This window comes from Typopeltis vanoorti, chromosome 12, assembly GCF_054136105.1.
Source record: "Typopeltis vanoorti isolate ZY-2024b chromosome 12, IOZ_Tvanoo_1.0, whole genome shotgun sequence".
Lineage (NCBI taxonomy): Eukaryota > Metazoa > Arthropoda > Arachnida > Uropygi > Thelyphonidae > Typopeltis > Typopeltis vanoorti.
The window spans coordinates 64,804,748-64,827,229 of record NC_143560.1 but is presented as its reverse complement, the minus strand read 5'-3'; the positions used below and the strand labels follow the sequence as shown (position 1 = coordinate 64,827,229).

The following is a 22,482-nucleotide window of genomic DNA, read 5'->3' as shown; positions in this document are numbered from 1 at the left end:
AATAGTGCAGATGCTGCAGCCCTGTAAGAGGATTTGATTAAACTAGATAGATGGGCAAATGAATGGGGGTATCAGTTTAATGCAGCAAAATGTAAGGTCTTGAGGTTTGGGAAACATCGATGGGACACTGCATACTCTATGGGAGGAGTTATACTGGAGGAAGTAGGGGAGACAAGAGATCTGGGGTTGATGATTGATAGAAACCTGAAATATAGGGGACATATTGCAAAGGTGGTGAAGGTAACACAGAGGATTGCTGCAATTATGAGAAGGACACTGACCTGCAGAGATAAAACAGTTATCATTCCATTGTATAAGACCCTGATCAGACCACACTTGGACTATTGTTCTCAGATTTGGTCCCCAGGATTTGAAGGGGGTAAATTAACTGTGGAAAGGGTACAAAGGCAGATAACAAAGATGGTTGCAGGACTGTACAATGATAGTTATGAGGATCGGCTGAGGGAATGTGGACTGCTGAGTTTGGTGTACAGAAGAAGAAGATGTGATATGATTGAGACTTTTAAACTGTTGAGAGGTGATTATAGGGTTGACACTGGGGAGTTCTTTTGCTTGGTTGAACAGCGGGAAGGAGTGATGACAAGAGACCATCCCTGGAAGTTACAAAAGGAAACTGTGAGCGAGAGGATAAGGAGTGGTTTCTTTGCATGGAGGGTGGTTGAACCGTGGAATGCATTGCCTGATGAAGTGGTGGGAGTGAGAACGGTCAATGAGTTCAAGGAGTGGTATGATAGACTTTGTGTTTCTTGGGGGGGGGGGACCTCCCCTCGATGAGTCTTGATAGACGTTGTGTTTCTTAGGAAGGACCTCCCACGATGAGTCTTTTGACTCCATAGAGGCCTGAATAATAATAATAATAATAATAATAATAATATCTTCTGTTGGATCATAGGCACAAAGAAATGTCATTGTCCAGTTTTCCATTCTGATATTCTCCAACATCACTCTATTGATATTGCTTGTCATTCAAGAAGATTATCCTCATATTTAGTGTTGAATACTATAGCTACTCCTTCTTTTCCCTGATTATTATTGCCTGAATATAACATCTAGTATTTGTTGATTAGAAAGATCTCGCCTACTTTTTGCATTGGAAAAAGTTTCCTTTTTCCAGTGCAAAAACTGGAACACTGGAAACTGACACTGGAAAAAGATAATCTATCATTACTCATTGTTTAGACTTCTGTGGAGAAAGGACACATTAGAATTACTATTTTCCAGTATTAATACACTTACAAAGAAGTTAAAGAAAATTAAATATTGAAAATATCGATTTTAATATATGACTCATTAAATCTAAGCCCACTAATATATATCTGTCAGATCCGAAATGATGTTCTTTATCTTGGTAATGAAATCTTTTGAGTCCTTGATGTAGAAGATATTTTTTCTGACATTAGGGGTTAGAAGTTTCATTACACACTTAGGTAATATGTTGGAGAATGCTTCACATCTAAATCTGTCATAACAGAATACTTTCTTATGAAATTTAGGTGTTCAAAATTCATGGCACAACAGGTCCTTTTGATGTAATTTGATCTTTAATGTCTTTGGGCCCGTTATCAAGGCTGATGATCAAGTCATTTTTCATTCTGAGTGTGTCTCACATAGGATAATCTAAAAGCCAGTTGGTGTCACTGACATACAGTTAGTCCATCATCTTGATTATGTAACAATGGAATCTAGATTGTTGGAAGTTTTTCTACTTGGTTGTACTATAAATAAAAGATGCCAAGAAATTATTAAATCAAGATCAAACCAAGATTAAATCAAGAAATATATTCTTGATTTAATCCTTTATCCAAATGTAAGCAAACAAATTTTGTACCTGAACTATTTTTAGGACTAGGGCAACTCATATAAAGAAGTTAATGACTTCATATCATTTGATTTAGTATCCCATAATGCAAAGCACATATCCTCATGAACATGTATAATGCTATGTATTATGGGAAGGGTCCAGTGGAGAGCTATGGAAATTTTAACAAAGGGCTTGCATCGTCAAGCAAAAAAAAAGCCATATTTCACACAAAATCTTTTATTAATACAGCTTGTGTACAAATGCCAATCAAAACATATGAGGGGACAATCAACCTGTAAAGGCAAATATTTTATGATCTAACAAATATTTCATGATCTAAACATGAAATATTTGCACACAATCATCTGTGTTAATTTATCTTACATAAGAAAAACATTTTTTAACTATCCAAATATAATAAGAATAAAATCTTTTATAATCTTTTATAAAACATTTGATTGGCTACTGTTTTACCATACGATTGGCTACCAAAAGGGGAGAAGGGTAAAGATAGCGCATGTGGTTATTTTATTTTCAAACTTGGGTGCATTCATTATAGAGGAGTTCAAACAATAATTCCAAATAATATATACACTGCTGAATAGACTAAAATTTTTGTTAGGTTACCGTATGTGTTTGTCGCTTAATATATTTAAAAAAATTATGTGTTTTTTTGAAAAAATAAAAAAGTAAACGAGAAGAACAAGGGCTCCCAAATTTGAAAAAAAATTTAACAAAGGGCTCGCACGAGCCCCATCGAGCCCCTTATAGCTCACCACTGGAAGGGTCACTACCCAGACCACTTTTGACCTTTATTGTGGGCTCATCAGTGGGAGCCAGACCAAGAGGTGATACCCAGGTTGAGGTAATGCAGAAGTCATATTTCCATATACGAGTAGCCAAAAGGTGTCACACCTTATTATTAAAATACTCTGGATTAGAGATAGTTGTTGGAAGTTTTTCCACACGGAATCTAGAATTACAGTCAGATTGCGTTTGCCTGCTTTCATAACTAAAATATAATAATAATAATAATTATTATTATTATTATTATTTCTCTGTCATCTCCATACAGTCAAAGACTCATTGCAGAAGATCCACTGTAGCCATTATCCCGAAGATAATTATCATACTTCTGGCAACCCACTCCACCCATTTATTACACTCCAAGCCAAAAAAAAAAAAAAATTCATTCCATTGTAGTGTGGAAGAACCACTTCAAAAAACTACTGAATAACTCAAGAGACTACAGGTGCTTTGCCAGAAATAATAATTCCAAAAGAACTTCCCATTATTATTATTATTATTATTAAGACAGAGCTACAGAGATTCAGAGACTTATCGAGGGAGGCCACATACTACACACACCAGCTATCATACTTATTCTTGAATTCATTCACACTGCTTGCACTCGCAACATCCAATGGCAATCCATTCAATCACGCAAAATCCTCTAAGAGAAAAATCTAGTCCATTGGATATCTAATCATGCCAAAGTGAATGACTTTACATTTACTGACATTGAACTGATACCCATTTTCCCATGCCCATAATTCCAGCCTATTCAAATCATTCTGCAAGTATTTGGAAGTTTGTCCACTTGGTAATGTTACAAATTAAAGATACCAAGAAATTATATACTTGGATTAATCCTTTATCCAAGTGTAAGCAAACAAGTTTGCACCCGATCTATTTTCAGGACTGGGGAAACTCGTCGTAAAGGTGTATGACTTCACATCACTTCCCTTAGTATCCCATATCCCATAATGCAAAGCACATATCTTTATGGGTATGTATAATGCTATGCATTATGGGAAGAGTCACTACCCAGACGGATTTCCCTGTTTAAGTGCGGGGTTATCTCTCCAAAAACTCGTGCGCTCACTCAGATCACCCAACAATGAGCGACCTGAGTGATCATTAACTCAACAGAGGCTCCACTCAGTGACAGGCACCCCTACCACCAAGCAGAACTGCTCATATTCCAGGAAAAGCATCAGCCAAGGAAGCCCTAATACAGGCCACCCCAATGGATCCAAATCCTGGATGCTCAAAAGCTCCATAAGGAAAAAACCTTAAGGAAGCAAAAACTCTGCTCTGCAGGAATCAAACCACTAACCAGTTTCAACCTTCACTGAGGTCTCTTCAGTGGGAGCCAGACCCAGAGGTGATAATAAGGTTGAAGTAATGCAGAAGTCTTATTTTTACATACGAGTAGCCAAAAGGTGTCACACCTTATTATTAAATTACTCTGGATTAGAGAAAGTTGTTGGAAGTTTATACTCCTTAATATTTATTTAGCATTTATTTTTGACACTAATTAGCGACACTATTTTGAATAATTAATGATTATGCTAGTAGTCCCTCGGCAGTAACGAATAATGGCAGATTCAGCTGCAGTCACAAATGGCATGTCTCCAAGTCCTTTGCCAGTTAAGAACTCTATTATAAGCAATATAATAAAGGAGTTTGTGGCATGCAGTACTTGCACTATGTATGCATCTCGGGAATTGGATATCTGGTTTGTGAGAGATGGAAGGGGGGGGGCGTGTGTGCATAAAGTGTAGGCAGTGGGAGGAAATAAATGTATAATATCTCAATAACCGACCTTGTTGCTCCAGGAATAGGAAATGAATACTGGAAGATGAGTAGTGTGATAGGAGAGAATGAAGAAATAAATATGAATGAGAAAATAATAGTTGATAGTGTAGAAGGCGTGAGTGACTGTGAAGGTTTAGGAGATGGTTTTGTTTGGGAGAGTGAATTTTGATTAAGAGTGACTGACCTGCAGAGGGAGATAGAGGAGCTGAAACGGGAGGTGGAATGTCTTGGGAGAAGTATGAAAGATGAGATTAGGAGAATGGAAGGAATAAATGCAAGGCAAATCAGAGTAGAGGAGAGAGAGAGAGAGAGTTTTGGGACTGATAGGAGAGGAGAGAATGGAATTGGATATGGAAATGGAGAGAATGGAAACAGTAGGAGAGAGAGAGGTATGGGAGTGCAAGAAGAGGAGAGAATGGAAACAATAGGAGAGAAGAAATGGCAAGAGGTATAATGTTATGGGGACTCAATGATCCGTGGTGTTCAAGATAGGATGCATGAGCAGTGTTTGCCAGGAGGAATGACAGAAAGTGTGGCTTTGGCAGTTAAGAGAGGTGAAAGGGTGGATGAGATGATTGTGATGGTAGGAACAAATGACTTGAGTGGTGGTGTAAATAGGGCAGCGAGAGATATGAGATTCTTGCTTGAGGTGATATGAAAGAAGACACAGAGAGGAAAGATAGTGTGTGTGTTGCCTAGGTATGATAAGGACGAGCTGAGCAGAAGAGTGGTAATATTGAATGACATAATAGCTAGAATGTGTGACAAGAGAGGACTAGAATATGTGGATGCTCAGAGAGCGTTTGAGGACAGAGAGGAATTGTATGAGACAGACAGTTTACATTTGAATGTGGGGCATCTGGAGAGATTGCTGTTCTGACCAAGTCAGTGTGTCCCAGGAAGGACGGTAGCAGGGGTGGCCTCTTGTGGGAATAGGTACTTGGAAGAAGGGGAGACGACATCAGCTAACACTGAGCCCAGTGGAGTCTCGAGGGGATAATGCTAGGCATAGAAACAACGGCATTTATATGCTTTATACTAATGCCAGGAGTATCCAGAATAAAGAAGAGGAATTGGTGGTGCAGATGGCATCAGCTTGGCAAAAAATTATTGGGATCACTGAGACGTGGTTGACAGAAGAGGATATAATGACAGGAATAGAAGTTGCTGGGTACAGCATTTTTCGGCAGAATAGGAAGAGAAAGCATGGTGGTGGAGTGCTGCTTATGATAAGTGACGACCTATGTCCTCTAAGAGTGGAGACTTTGGAAGCAGAGGCACTAATGATTTTGAAAGCATATGGTGTGAGGTAGAGGTGGGTAAGACAGGATATTTAATGGGATGTTGCTACAGACCCAGGACCACAGAGGGTGGGGACCAGGAAATGTTTAGACAGTTGAGTTTGACAAGTGCAAGAAGAATGGTTGTTATGGGAGATTTTAACTACAGTAGTATAAACAGGGGAGAAGAAGATGCATGTAGCAATTTCTAGAATTCTTGAGGGACAAATGTCTTAGGCAACATGTAATAGAGGGAACAAGAGGTTCAAGAGTTTTGGATTTGGTTATAGCATCAGAAGAGCTGATAATAACTGAGATGACATCTCTCCCACCAGTGCGATAGAGTGACCATATGGTTTTGACTTGGAAAATGAATAGACATGCAGGAGTATCAAATAGAAGGGAACATATGTGGAATTATAAGACAGGTGATTATAATAGTCTAAGACGTCAACTTGGGGAAATTTCACGGAGGGAGGAATTGGAAGGCTGGGATATCATTAGTGCATGGGAAATTGATTTTGAAAGTGGATGACAAACAATATTAAACAGGAATTGCATGCGAAAAAGAGGCTATGGAAGAGATATAAGGAGACAGGTGAAGAGAAGATGCATGAAGAATATAAGACACAGACCAGAAGAGTGACTAGTGTGGTAAGGAAAGCGAAACTGGAATATGAGAGGAGATTGGCCCTAAGATCCAAAGAAAATCCTAGGGAATTTTTTAGCTATGTGGCCAGTAGGAGGAGAAATGACTGGAAGAATGATATTGTGGAATTAAAACGGGAATAGAGTGACTAATGCAGAGGACATAGCGGAATTGTTCAATGAACACTTTATTGGAGTATTTGATCCTAGAGGAGTCAGTTTTAATGCTAGAGGGATAGGGCTGGTTCGAGGTTTAGAAGTACAGGAGGAGAGTGTGTTTCAGATACTGAGTACTCTGGATGTCAGTAAAGCTGTGGGACTGTATGGTATTTCACCCCGAGTTTTGAGAGAATGTGCTAGGGAACTGACAGTGCCTTTAACCTGGCTTTTTAATGAAAGTCTGGCTTTGGCAAAGGTGCCCAGGGAATGGAAGGAAGGTAAGATAGTGCCATTGCATAAGGGTGGTAAGAGACTGGAAGTGTCTAATTATAGGCCAGACTGTGTGTCATCAGTAGTTGTTAAGATCTTGAAGAAAGTAGTGAGGGACCGTATACAGCATTGGGTAGACGAGGGTAATGTTATCTGGGAGAGTAAACATGGATTTGTGAAAGGGCGCTCTTGTTTTAGCAATATGCTAGAATTTTATAATAAAGTTACAAGAACATTAGATGAGGGAAAGGCATATACTGCAATTTTCTTAGACTTAGCGAAGGCATTTGACAGGGTGCCACATGATAAGCTGATATTTAAGTTGCAGCACATGGGTCTAGATGTCAGATTGGTCAACTGGATTCAGGATTGGCTGTCTGACAGGTATCAGAGAGTTGTGTATGGTGGAGCAGTTTCAAGGAGGCAGAAGGTTACAAGTGGGGTCCCACAGGGCTCAGTACTAGGACCTATATTGTTTAACCTTTATATCAATGACATTGTCAGTGGATTGCAAGGGGATATTCAGTTGTTTGCGGATGATGCGAAGCTGGGAAGGATTATTAGTGTGCAGATGCTGCAGCCCTGCAAGAGGATTTGAATAAACTAGATAAATGGGCAAATGACTGGAGGTTTCGGTTTAATGCAGCAAAATGCAAGGTCTTGAGGTTTGGGAAACATCGATGAGACACTGCATACTCTATGGGAGGAGTTATACTGGAGGAAGTAGGGGAGACAAGAGATCTGGGGTTGATGATTGATAGAAACCTGAAATATAGGGGACATATTGCAAAGGTGGTGAAGGTAACACAGAGGATTGCTGCAATTATGAGAAGGACACTGACCTGCAGAGATAAAACAGTTATCATTCCGTTGTATAAGACCCTGATCAGACCCCACTTGGACTATTGTCCTCAGATTTGGTCCCCAGGATTTGAAGGGGATAAATTAACTGTGGAAAGGATACAAAGATGGATGACAAAGATGGTTTCAGGACTGTACAAGGATAGTTATGAGGATCGGCTGAGGGAATGTGCACTGCAGAGTTTGGTGGATAGAAGGAGGAGAGGTGATATGATTGAGAGTTTTAAGCTGTTGGGAGGTGGTTACAGGATTGACACTGGGGAGTTCTTTCGCTTGGTTGAACAGCGGGAAGGAGTGATGACAAGAGGCCATCTCTGGAAGTTACGAAAAGAAACTGTGAGCAAGAGGGTGAGGAGTTGTTTCTTTGCATGGAGGGTGGTTGAACCGAGGAATGCATTGCCTGATGGAGTGGTGAGAACGAGAACGGTCAATGAGTTTAAGGAGTGGTATGATAGACTTTGTGTTTCTTAGGGGAGACCTCCCCTCGATGAGTCTTGACAGACTTTATGTTCTTAGGAAGGACCTCCCACGATGAGTCTTTTGACTCCATGGAGGCCTGAATAATAATAATAATAATAATAATAATAATAATATATCTTGTTTGCAGTCTACCTGACACAATTGGACAACTTGCAGATCTCTATTCTTTTCTAATACCTTATACATGTAGACATCTTTGAACATATTTGATGGGTCCGAACCGGACGAACACAAAACTGAAATCATTCTCTCCTCATCGACATTTCTATGACAAAGCCCATTCCCATCATTAACACACTTATATAACATTGTCGCTCTTACACTCACATTTACACATTCCTCCCTTTATAATTTAGCTTCCTTGACTCCCTGTGTTAGGTCTAATAACAGTTATTAGTTTTTCTAGACTCCTGACAACAAATGCATTCAGGTGTAAGCCGTCCCTCTTATACAAATCCAATCTTCCCTCATACTCACTCCACACACCCAAAAACTTGTATCCATTCCTTCTACACAGCCTACACATCGAATCGTTTGCCATCATAGCCCTTCTTCTTAATTCACTGTTATCATATTGAGGTAAAATACTGGCTATTATCACTTTCTCACTCTTCACTCTTGCCTCTTCCAACAACCCTTTCTTGTCCTCTCTCATACTGAACTTATCAGTTGTAACAATTATGTGTAACAGTCTTACAATACAAGAATTTGAAATTGCACTAAAATCTAAAAAAGAACAAGAAAGCACCTAGATAGGCTATTAAACAAGAAGGAAAATAGCTTTGGAAACTATTGTTAAGTATGTGTAATGCAGCTTTAGCTACATCCAACATTCCATCACTATGGAGATAAGGCCTAATACTACCAATACCCCAAAAGGCAATCTCAACTCCCAAAAAATCTATGACAGAATACTTCTAAACTGAACTAAATCATATATAACACCTCTTGTGCTCAAAAATAAAGCAGATAAAATCATATATAACACCTCTTCTACTCAAAAATAAAGCACTGTTAAATACATCCACTGCCTTTGAAGGATGAAGAGATAAAACCTTCCCTTAATCTTAAATTTCATAGATTTCTTAAAAGCCTTCGATTCAATCAATAGACAAAGGATATTCAAAATTCTCAGTTGTTATGGCATACCCTGAAAATAATCAAAGCAATACCAGAATTATCACACAAGAGTAATGGTCTATGGAGAGATGACTGAGGGATTTCCTATTTCCACTGGAGTTCTTCATAGAGACACTTTGGTGGTATATCTTTTTATTATTACCCTTGATTATGCATTCAGACTGACAGGAAATGGTTTTGGAATAACTATTACACAGGACAAACTCACATAAGTAGTCTCTGTTTTTCATATGATGCTATATTGATTGACTAACATTCAGACTGCTCAAAACCACTTAGATAACTTATGTAAAAATGCAGCAGCAATTGGGTGGGCAGTGAATAGCAGTAAAACTAAAGTGAATAGCAGTAAAACTATAGCAGTAAAACTAAAGTCCTGAAGAACAAAACAGAATGAAATATCCATGCTAAATGACTACATTCTTGAAGAAGTGAATAATTTTCCATACCCCTTGGTTCCTACATGGATACTCTAACTGGCATAGTGAAAAGAAAGCAGGAATCTCTTCAATTTCTTAAAAATCTAACTAATTTCTAGAAATCCAATCCAAATGCCACAGATACCAAAATTCATCTGTACAAAACCACCAGTCAAGCTATATTTACATATGGTACCGAGACATTTAACATCACTACTCAACAAGCAGTTAATATCATCAATAGTGTATGGGGGTGCAATATCCAGGAAAAGGAAAGTCACTAGTGGAGTGCCTCAGGGATCTGTTTTAGGGCCATTACTATTTAACTTGTATATTAATGATATTGTTGAAGATTTGGATGGAGATATTCAGTTGTTTGCAGATGATGCAAAGTTGGGACGAACCATAAAGAGTAGTGAAGATGTTGTGGCCTTGCAAGAAGACTTGAATAAATTGAGTGATTGGGCAAGCAAATGGGGATGTGAGTTCAATGTTGCAAAATGTAAGGTTTTAAAATTTGGAAAACAAAGATGGGATGCAGAATTTATGCTTGGTGAGAATATATTGTTGGGAGTAGAGGAAATAAGAGATCTGGGAGTGATAGTGGATAAGGATCTAAAATTTAGGGGACACATCGCCAAAATCGTGAAGACAACACAAAGACTTCTGGGAATGATGAGGAGGACACTGACGTGTAGAAGTAGGGAGATTCTTGTTCCATTGTATAAGGCTTTGATTAGGCCACACATGGACTATTGTGCCCAGATTTGGTCACCTGGTTTTCAGAAGGATGAAGAGATGTTGGAAAGGGTCCAAAGGCGACTGACTAAGGTAGTTTCTGACCTCTGGAATGTCGAGTATGAGGAAAGATTGAAAAGATGTAATTTGCAGAGTCTAGTGGAGAGAAGGAAGAGGGGAGATATGATAGAGACCTACAAGTTGGTAAGGGGTTGTTATAGGATCAATGGTGGAGAAGTTCTACAGAGAATAGTGGGAGATCAGGGGAGAACCAGAGGTCATACCTGGAAACTGTATAAAGAGGGTGTGAGTAGGGGAGTGAGAGACAGGTTTTTTTCGTGCAGAGTTGTGAATGATTGGAATGCCTTGCCTGAGAGTGTGGTGTCTGCAAGGAGTTTGAATGTGTTTAAGACCCGGTATGATGAGATGTGTGTGAGATAAAAGGACCTCCTAGATGAGTCTTTGACTCCATGAGGTCTTGTTTAATAATAATAATAATAATAATAGTTTTAGGATGACATGAAACAATACTAGAATATACATGGTAAGATCACATTCCTAGTACTGTTGTTAGTGAAGAAAGCCAACAAAGACCCCCAAATAGAAATAATTCAAAAATTCAATTGAGATGGCTGGTACACCAGCTTAGACCTTCACCCACGTTCAGTGCTCATACTCTCAACAGGCCAACTAGTGGACACAGAGGAAGAGACCAAGAAAACAGTTTTGGCAATACATATGTAAATAATTTTTGAAGATGAGGCTCATGAAGCATTTGACATTGACCTAAATTTAGCATCACAAAAGAAAGAAACCTGACTCATTTTCATCTAGCAGGTTTTAAATAAAACGATGGAGATAATAATTTTTTGTTATATGAATATTTCTGTATATATTTCCCTATTCATGAAGATGATGAACATCTTGCCAGCCACATTCTTAAGAATTTCGAGGGATGATCCCTTTTTCTCCCCTTTTCTCCTTTAATAACTTTCAACTTTACCTTTGAAGTATAAGTAGTCTTTTAAGCCCATTGGTCTTCAATTTATCTGTATAGAAAGCATTCTACACATCTGGCACAATCTGGGTCACTTGCCTCTGGATCTCTCCATCACTTGAATCCTCATAAAATCCAGGCAATCTGTATGCAGTAGTAGTCCAAATGTGGACTTATTAAAGCTTTGTAAAGAGGAATAAAATTCTCACTCCCTGTTTGTCAGTGTGTTTTTCAACAATCTGTGGAAAGGATACAAAGACGGATGACAAAGATGGTTTCAGGACTGTACAAGGATAGTTATGAGAATCGGCTGAGGGAATGTGGACTGCAGAGTTTGGTGGATAGAAGGAGAGGTGATATGATTGAGACTTTTAAACTTTTGAGAGGTGGTTACAAGGTTGACACTGGGGAGTTCTTTCGCTTGGTTAAACAGCGGGAAGGAGTGATGACAAGAGACCATCCCTGGAAGTTACGAAAGGAAACTGTGAGCAAGAGGGTGAAGAGTGGTTTCTTTGCATGGAGGGTGGTTGAACCGTGGAATGCATTGCCTGATGGAGTGGTGAGAATGAGAACAGTCAATGAGTTTAAGGAGTGGTATGATAGACTTTGTGTTTCTTAGGGGGGGTGCCCTCCCCTTGATGAGTCTTGACAGACTTTATGTTCTTAGGAAGGACCTCCCACGATGAGTCTTTTGACTCCATGGAGGCCTGAATAATAATAATAATAATAATAATAATATAGATTTTGAAAAAGATTTTGACTTCGTAAAATGGGATAAGATGGTGGAAGTAATGGAAAAGATTGGAAAGGCAGAAGGCTAATTATTTCACTATATATGGGACAAACTGCCATGGTGAGATATATATATATATGGTACAACAGAACCAGGTATCATTGGATGAGGAGTAAGACAAGGCTGTTCTCTGTCACCGATTTTGTGTAACATGTATTCCAAAGCAATGTTAAAAAAAGCACTGGGGAATTCGGAAGAAAGAATAAAGTTTGGAGGTAGACAGATATTTGTAATAAAATACGTAGAAGACAAGGCATTATTATCAAATACTGAGGACTACAACATCTGTTGAACAGATTACTGGAATCCTGTATCAATTATGGAATAAAAATTAACATAAAAAAACAAAGGCAATGAAAACAGCAAGGAAAGAGGCAAATAGGATATCAGAATAAATGGGAAAAAATTGAATCAAGAAAGACGTTTAAATATCTAGGAAGTGTGATTAGCAGTGATCGAAGAAGTAAAAGTGACATAAAAGCAAGAATAGCAATGGGAAGAGATGCCTTTAATAGAAAATGAAATTTATTCAGAAGTAAAATGGATAGAAACCTAAAGAAAAGACTAATAAAATGTTATGTGTGGAGTGTTGCCCTCTATGCAGCTGAAACTTGGACATTGAAGAAAGAACAAATTAAGATTTTGGAAAGCTTTGAGATGTGGATTTAGAGAAGGATGAAAAAAATCAAATGGACAGATAAAATAACTAATGAAGAGGTCTTAAAAAAGAGCAGAAGAAGAAAGAAGTCTGTTAAGGAGGATAAAAAGAAGAAAGAGAAACTGGATCAGACATATTCTGAGAAGGAATGGAATCATCAGAGATGCCATCAAAGGAAAACTAGACGGAAAAAGACTCAGAGGAAGAGTAATTTGTTGTTTTAAGGATACTTGCGACATAAGACTGAATGATATAATCACGTAATCACAAGAAAGATATTTATTTAACCAAATATTTCGGTCTGGAAATAGCAGACCATCGTCGGTGGTATTACAAGAACAGTTTAAAAAATATACAAGCTAGAATACTAACAATAGATCGTTGAAATTAGAACATGCCGCGTGATGTTATATCACTAAGTATGAAACGAAATATTTTGAAGTAGAAACATGATTGAATTTGCTATTAAAAAAAAAAAAAAAAAAAAAAAAAAATTAATGAGTAATCTTGATTAGGCTTTCCCAGATTTTTGATATAGATATGCAGTCATTACGATTCAGGTTGGGATGATGGAGCAAGGCCTCCACGCTTTCCTTGAACAAACGTTCGAATCTGTAACGGGATCTATGTAAGAGGCGCGTCTTGGACCAAAGGATGCTGTGGTCAGTTTCAATCCCGTGTTGAGCCAAACCAGACTTTTCAGGTTTATTGTGAAGAATGGATGATTGATGTTCTTGGATTCTTTTTTCAAGAGAACGTCCAGTCTGTCCAAAGTAAGAGAGATCACAGTTGCAAGGAATTTGATAAACTCCAGCAAGAGATAAAGTTGAGCGTTTGTCTTTAGGAGAAGGAAAATGAGAAGACAATTTGTTAATAGGAGAATACGTAGCTGTTAAATCATATTTCTTCAAAATTCTTGCGATAGGTTCTGAAATACCGGAGATATAAGGAATAGGTACTCGACGTATTGAATCTTTGTTGTTTTGTGGAGGATTATAAGATGTAAGATATTTCAGAACCTATCGCAAGAATTTTGAAGAAATATGATTTAACAGCTACGTATTCTCCTATTAACAAATTGTCTTCTCATTTTCCTTCTCCTAAAGACAAACGCTCAACTTTATCTCTTCCTGGAGTTTATCAAATTCCTTGCAACTGTGATCTCTCTTACTTTGGACAGACTGGACGTTCTCTTGAAAAAAGAATCCAAGAACATCAATCATCCATTCTTCACAATAAACCTGAAAAGTCTGGTTTGGCTCAACACGGGATTGAAACTGACCACAGCATCCTTTGGTCCAAGACGCGCCTCTTACATAGATCCCGTTACAGGTTCGAACGTTTGTTCAAGGAAAGCGTGGAGGCCTTGCTCCATCATCCCAACCTGAATCGTAATGACTGCATATCTATATCAAAAATCTGGGAAAGCCTAATCAAGATTACTCATTAATTTTTTTTTTTTTTTTTTTTTTTTTTTAATAGCAAATTCAATCATGTTTCTACTTCAAAATATTTCGTTTCATACTTAGTGATATAACATCACGCGGCATGTTCTAATTTCAACGATCTATTGTTAGTATTCTAGCTTGTATATTTTTTAAACTGTTCTTGTAATACCACCGACGATGGTCTGCTATTTCCAGACCGAAATATTTGGTTAAATAAATATCTTTCTTGTGATTACGTGATTATATCATTCGAGGAAGAGTAAGGAAAACAATGTTAGATGACATACTGAATGGAGATAGGTACACAACCTTGAAAGAGAAGGCTCTGAACAGAAGAGAGTGTAAGAAAAGTTTTTGCTACTAAGAGAAGAACCTGCTCAATTGCAGAATACTCAAGAAGAAGAAGAATATGCTATTTACCTCAGTTCCTGTATAAGTCATCAGTTCCCTCATTTCTGCAAATGAAGATCCTGCCTGGATGATATACTCTTGCAAGGTGTTCACTTAGTAATTCTACTATTTCGACTGATTCAGTTACTTCTCTACCACTGGCATTCCTTAAAATCATTCAACCTTCCAGGTCAAGACCATATGATTACTCTCATCAATTTGTGGCATCATGATCATATTCATTATAGACAAATTTTCAGATGCAATTACTAGATCAAGCACTCTCGAACCACTAGTATATTCCATTACATGCTGTCTCAGGAAATTATCTCTTAATAACTGCATAAAATCCATTTCCTTCCTCCCATGCATCCTCTCTTCTTCCAATCAATGTTACCATAGTTGAAATCTCCCATAATAATTACCTGTCATCCACTCATTGAGTCTATTTGCCAATGCATACTATCTCCATCATCTATTCCATCTCCTGTTCTATAGCAACATCCAACTATATATTTTGTTCTGCTGGCTTCAATCTCACACCAGATAGCCTCAAATGTGCTATTTTCACTATCTTGCAGCCAAACTTCTATTCTCTCTGCAGTTCATCAGTTATCATTAATAACACCCTTCCCCCCATTCTTTTCTCTATATCTTTCCTGAACACACTATAGCCTTCACATTCTTTCCCACTAACTATCTCATCTTCTGTTAGCTATGTCTCAATAATGACAAAACCTTTGGTCAGGATGAGCCAACCAAGACCAAACATTCCTCCTGCTTGTTCCTAATGCTCCTGGCATTAGTGTATACATAAAGTGCAAAAGCCCTCTAGTCCCACCCCTATCTTGATGCCTTATACTAACTATCCCATTCTGGTTTGCTACCATTGGTCCCAACTCAGCATATCATGCACATTCTTATACACATTCTTACACTCAACTGCCTCACAACTGTCTGTATATCCACTCAACAGCCCCCCCCCCCCCACCAAAAGCTCTAGTTTCCCTGATTCTGCACATCCACTTTCACTTCATTCAACAACAATTTTTCCAGTCTTCAAACACCAAATCCATTCAGATGCTGCAAACCATCCTTTTTGTATAAGTCCTTTCACCCATTAAACTCACTCAACCTATACATAGAGTCATTCGCTATTATTATACTATTATATATCAATTATATATTATTTTATTATTTATTATACTATCATATATCTTTTATTTCTTACTTTTGTTATCAATGTTATTTATGATATCAGTACTTAGTTGGGAATTTGTTGGGGTCCCTGAAATGCTTTAGGATGACGTATTCATACTCAAGGGTTTTTGGTTCACTACCAGAGCTCCTCACCCACCATGGAGCCATACACAGATGTCCACTCACCAGCAAGCAATGACTGTGCTCAGGAGTGGAATGTCAGAGCTATCCCAGACACTATACCAACACCCCAACCCAAGACCATGGGATGAGAGACTTACTGCAACACCATTGACTTGCAGGCAAGCCCACTAGCCGAATGATTCTAGACGAGCCATCCAGGACTGCACATTTTGCTGAAGCAGAGGCCAAAGTAGTGCAAGATTATCAGGATCCACCCCCCCCCCCTTCCCAGGTGTCCACAGGTTGCACCACATGGCAAACACAGCAGCAGCAGCACGGCATTGGATCTCAGTGATGGTAGTCTAAAAGAAAGTATAGTAAAAAAGAGTCAGGAGAAGAAGAGCAAAGAATGTGAGAAGAAAAGCAAAGAAAAAGAGGAAGAATGAAAAGAGCCAGTACCATTACTGGGAGATCCCCTCCACCACAAACACCCCACAGGGAGGGGCTAATTCTTAGTGTAAGATATTCAAGAAATAGTTACCAAGCTGAATGCCAATGCCTTTTAATATTTATTCTATGAATAGATGGGACAGTTTTTCCTGCCTTAAATTCACTGTAGTGAACCTTAAACTAAACTTCTCTGGTCCTTATGGAGCATCTACTGTATCTAGGTTAAAACCATGAAAAAGAGGTAAATTATCACACTTTTTAAAATAACATGGAATAAAGTATACTTCTCATGTCTAAAAATTAATAATCATTACTAGATAATTACCATCCTCTGACAGATCTATAGTAATATTTCCTTTGTCTTCATCAACTACAGCTAGCTGCTTTTCCTGACTCCCTTTCCAGTTTATGTTATCTTGCACACTATAAATGATAATAAAACTATAGAATTTCAATCATATTATATTCTAAACAAGAGCATATACTTCCAATAGAATTTATGCCCCACAAAAATCAGTATTAATGTACTAGATCACAGGTCGGCAACCGGCAGTCTGCAGGCAGCATACGGTCCAAACGTGCATTTTTGTTGGCCCATAAAAGGTTAACCATACTTAGATGGCATGTGGCCCATATGTCGAATTAGTTAAATAATACATTTTATAATATGAATAATAAATTAAACATAATTTTATATCTATACTTCGTGATATCACCGTGCAAATTGGCGCGAATCAACCGTTTGAGTCATCATGGGTGGGGATAACAAAGGCAACTTCATCAGACAACAACCGAGATTTTGGCACGGTTTTGCAGTTGTGTTCCTTGGTCCATCTTTTAATATAATTCAATAACATCTACTATTATTTTCAGAGGACATATACTTGTTAAAAATAATTTCAAAAATGGGTTCAAGAAAACGTAAAATTCAGTGGCGGCTCGTCCATAAGGACTGCAGGGCTGAATTCAATGCAGCTCTGCAGCCCTTATGGATGAGCCGCCACTGGTAAAATTGTAGATGAAGGAAGAAGGTTTAATGATGAATGGAACAGCAAGTACTTCTTTATTGAAAATGGGGGTAAGCCCTTTTGTCTGATTTGTCATAAAAGTGTTGCTGTTATGAAAGAATATAATATCAGACGTCATTACGAGAACGAACATGAAAGGTATTATTGAAGATTTACAAACGGAATTTTCAACACAATTTGTGGATTTTCATAAAAATAGCATCGAAATGTGATTATTTTTGAACCCTTTTAATGTCGACATTGATGACGTACCAAACTTGCTACAGAAGTAGTTTTGTAATTACAACACAATGAAACATTAAAGAACGCATTTTCGTTAGAAAATATCCAAAGATTTTATCAATGCTTACCAAAAAAAGTTTAAGGATTAATCAGTTTCGCAAAGAAGATGATAGTTGCATTTGGAAGCACATACATTTGCGAACAAGCATTTTATGCCATGAATTTTAGAAAAAATGAATTTTCTTCTCGACTGACTGATGAAAATTTGCATGCTTTGATTTGAATGTGCACCTCAGGTTATAAAGTGGATATGGATAATTTGGCTAAGGGAAAACAATCACAAAAGTCACATTAAGCAGGTAGACACACATATTGTAATGCATAAATTATATTATTTTGTTTTTGCATGATAATTTATCATTGAGTCTCATTTTCATGCTTGTTTCATATCTTGTACTTTAAATATTTCTGTGTTTTTTAAGATTTATATAATAAAAATTGATAACGTAAGTATTTTTTCCCCTCACTATTTTCTCTTAATTAAACGCTTGTGGCCCGTTTATTAAAAATAAAAGTTGAATGTTTTGCAGCAAGTCTGAAAAGGTTGCCAACCCCTGTAACTAGATGATACAGTTACAGTGCAATTAGAATAATAATAATAATAATAATAATAATAATAATATTATTATTATTATTATTATTATTATTATTGCAGATGTGAGGAATATTATTAGTATTATTATTATTGATAATAACAGCAAAAAGTCTGCTTTGAAATTTTATGTCTTAACCTACCTTAAACCTGCCATATCCAAGTATAACGTATTTATTTTAATTAAAATGGTGTTGCATCGAAATTCTGATTATAAGAAAATTATGGGAAAACTGCTGTGCATTTTAGTTTTATGAACATTATGAAATGCTATGTTTAATGATCAATCATGGACCCTTTTACTCAAAATAATTTGGATGTCATCACTAAAAACTGCAGCATTAAATTGTGGTAATTGAAAAACAGAATATTATTCAATGATCACAGTTTGATGAGAAATATTTCAATTAAGATTTAAGAAATTATTATCATTATTATTATTATTACAGTAATCTATTGTTTATCAGACCCATCAATTATCAGAACTAGCTGTTATCATAACTGATGGGTTGATCTTTTGAAGGTCAACCGTTGTCCAGCCAAAAGGCTGAGGGTTCGAATCCCACTGTGGACATGGATGTTTGTGATTGTCTGTGGAAATATGAGTGGTGGTCAGCAGTAGATGGCATTGGTGTAGTTGCGGTCAGTTGGTGATCGAATGGGGAAGACAGAGTTGTAGAGTAGGTGCCCTCCCTTGATGAGTACTTGGACTCCCTGGAGGTGTCAAATAATAATAATAATAATAATAATCATGGATATTTATAAAAAATGAGTGCCCTGAGAATGGTGCAATAAATGTATCAGAAAACATACTAATTATAACATCATAATTGTATATATCAATACACCGGACACAATATAATAATAATTACTATTAGTATTAAGCATATAAAATATGTATGCTTATGTACTTGCATGCTCATTGCCCATGTATATACCGTAAATAGCTTGAATAATGTTTGAGTGTGAGTTTGAAAAAATATATATAATAAGTAAGCAAGCCTGTGCAAGTAAAAGGACATATGCATAAAGAAACAAAAGCAAGTGAGACTATGGAAGTAAAAGCGAGTTACAAAGAGGAAATATAAGCAGGTGAGAGTGTGTGGAACTGGGAAAAAAAAAAAAAAAGAAAGGAAGCAACAAAAGAGCAAGACTGCAGGAGTGATATAGAGTGAAATTTCTGGGAATGGCTGCAAGATTTGCAGAACAATTTGATCAGAATGAAAAATGAAATGAGGAATATGCACAGTGAGATTATTATTATTATTATTATTACGTGACATCTGCAGGGAGTCCAAGGACTCATCTTGGGAGGGCACTCTGCTCTACTTTGCTAAATACATCTCACCCTCTCCAACTACTACTATGACACTACTACCATCAATGCGTCTACCTGCTCATCATCACCAACAACAGTATATTTTTTGTCTATAAACTGTGTGTGTTCTGAAGACTGATTAGATGAAAGTAAGTAGTGGAAAAACTGAAAGATGATTGCAAATGGATAAATTGAAGAAAAAGAGAGACAAATAACTCAAAAATAGTGATACATGAAGATTCCATTATTCAAGACATTGTGAATGAGAGTGTACACAAGGTGTGTTTTCCAGGAGAAAGAATGAGCACCTGGGATATGAGAAAAAAATAAGCAAGAGAGTTATTGGTGGTAAGGATTTGAAAAAAAAAAAAAAAAAAATCATGGACTGCATTTAAATGGATTTGCTGTGAGAATGTTGCAAATGGAGAGAATGTTGCAAAAAAAATGCATTGAGTGATGTAGCCTAGAGATCAGATCAAGTATGAGGTAAAGTGAAAGATCAGGAGAGTGGAAAGGGTGAAACTGAAGTACTTGTTAACAGAAATAGTAGTAGTTGAGGAGGAGAAGGAGATAGCATAAGAAGAGTGGATGTTGGAAGCATCAGTGAATGTATGTATGGGGATGGTCATCATAGGAATGGGATGGCTTGGGAAATAAGGGAGTATCTAAATCTGAAGATATGTATAGGGTAAGTGGTAATAAAAGTGATAGGTCATGGACAGGTGTGGGGACATCTGAACCAGTGGCATGTATATAATTAGTTATAGACCTAAAAGTGAACTAGTGTATTTATTTATGAATGCCAGGAACATTAGAACTAAGAAAGATGAAACTGTTTCATTGATTAAGTTTATTTCCTCAAAAACTGTTAGAATAAATGTCAGCAAGTTGTGTATGGGGGTGCAGTATCCTGAAAGAGGACTGTCACTAGTGCTGTGCTGCAGGGGTCTACTTTGGTGCTATTATTGTTTGACTTGTGTATTAATGATATTGGGATGAATTTAACTGGAAATATGAAGCTGTTTGCTGATGATTCAAAATTGAGAAGAAACAAAGAATTCAAGATGATGTCGAATAGATTGTGTAAGTGGACAAGTGAGCAGAACTGTCATTTCAGTGTTGCAAAGTGTAAAGTTCTGAAATATGGTAGAGCATTGATGGGATGCAATTTTGAAGGAGGTTGAGAAGACAAGAGATCTGGGAGTTGTGGTGGCCAATGATGTGAAGTTCAGACGTCGCATTGCACAAGTTGTGAAGTCATCACATCAGATTATTGCAATGATATGAAGGGCATTAATGTGCAGAAATAGCTCGATTGTATAAGATCTTGTTGAGGCCTCATATGGATTATTGTGCATTTCATTTCGATCCTGTTTTCATGGTGATGAGTATATATCAGAAAGAGCCCAGAGATGATTATGTAAGGTTGTAACTGGTCTTTAGAATGTGGGATATGAAGACAGACTGAGGGAATGAAATTTGTGAAGCCTCATGAATAGGAGAAGGGATATGATGTAGACATTTAAGTTGCATAGGGAGTGTTACTGGGTTAATGGGATAGAAAATTTTCATGGGGGGGGGGAAGAGATAGGTCAAACATAACAAGATGCCATCCCGAGAAACTATATCTAGTCTAGCCATAAATGCTGTTACAACTTGAATAGTGTATAAGCACTTTAATCTAACAGTAAATCATTTACAGCTTTCAACACATACAAACAATATGTATTACATGCATATAGCAGCACCCAATGTTTGATATGTCCCCCTTTTGCCTTTATGCACACCCAAAGTCTGTGAGGACATGTATCGATGCCAGCATGCACAACATACAATAGAAACACTACCACCGCTCGCTCCAAACCCACCTTCAGGCTGGCAATGCTGAGGTGTTGTTTCTTGCAGGCTACTCTCTCTGACCACAATTGAAAGTCCAATGAATTCAGATCAGGACTTCCAGATGGCTAATCAGATGGTGATATGTGGTTGGGAACATTCACCACAAGGTGAGGACCACACTACTGTTGTGTGGTCCTCACCTTGTGTACGCCTACCGTTTTCCAGGCACCATACCAAAGGTTCCAGCATGGCGTCTTGATACACTTTGGTGGAAACTTTGACCTCTTTCTTGCAAAAATGCAACTTAGATACCCCTGATGCATCACTCCCCACAACTATCACTGACATGGAGTGATGTAAACGACTCCTGAATGGTGAAAATCTTCTCATCTGTGAGGAGGAGATGTCTGTTGTTCACGTATTGCTGGAGAAGTGCATTTGATTTTATCACCCTCTGGTGTGTAAGTTGTGGTGTTAGGAAATGCCCAGTAGGATGATAATAGACTATCAACACCAAGTCAACAGTTAGTACATGTGACATCATTTTCTGCAAAATATTCATCTCCAGCAACATCATTTTCTACATTCTCACAGGATTATAGTGGAGGCATCTTCACAAGTTGAGTTGTTGCATCCTAATGTAGTGTGGTCGACCTGTTTTTTGACAGTGAGATACATCTTCTGTATTGTTATAATGGTTAATAGTCCAATACACAAACGTCTTACTGATCTTGAGTGTTTTTAGAGTGTTGAAAATAGTTTTAACTGTATTTCAACCTTTTGAAGTGCTATTAATTCTGCCGTAGCACAATCGGAAGAATAGTGGAACATTGCGCCTTTTTTCGATTGGAAAAGACCTTGGTTCGATTCTCGTCATGTCAAGGGAAATCTTTATATGGGTTTTTTTTTCAATTGAAGGTGAGTTAGCTGATCTCATACGGTGGTA

General features: G+C 37.6%; 1 protein-coding gene across 1 annotated transcript in view; it reads right to left on the bottom strand.

Annotated features, from left to right (window-relative positions):
* The window catches only part of LOC150100847 (voltage-dependent calcium channel type A subunit alpha-1-like), a 1,659,894-nt gene that overhangs the window by 1,089,428 nt on the left and 547,984 nt on the right, over positions 1–22,482 (bottom strand). The window contains exon 22 of the mRNA XM_090401918.1: positions 16,803–16,900. Coding sequence (XP_090258044.1) covers positions 16,803–16,900 — 98 coding nt within the window. The remainder of the gene's footprint in view (positions 1–16,802; positions 16,901–22,482) is intronic.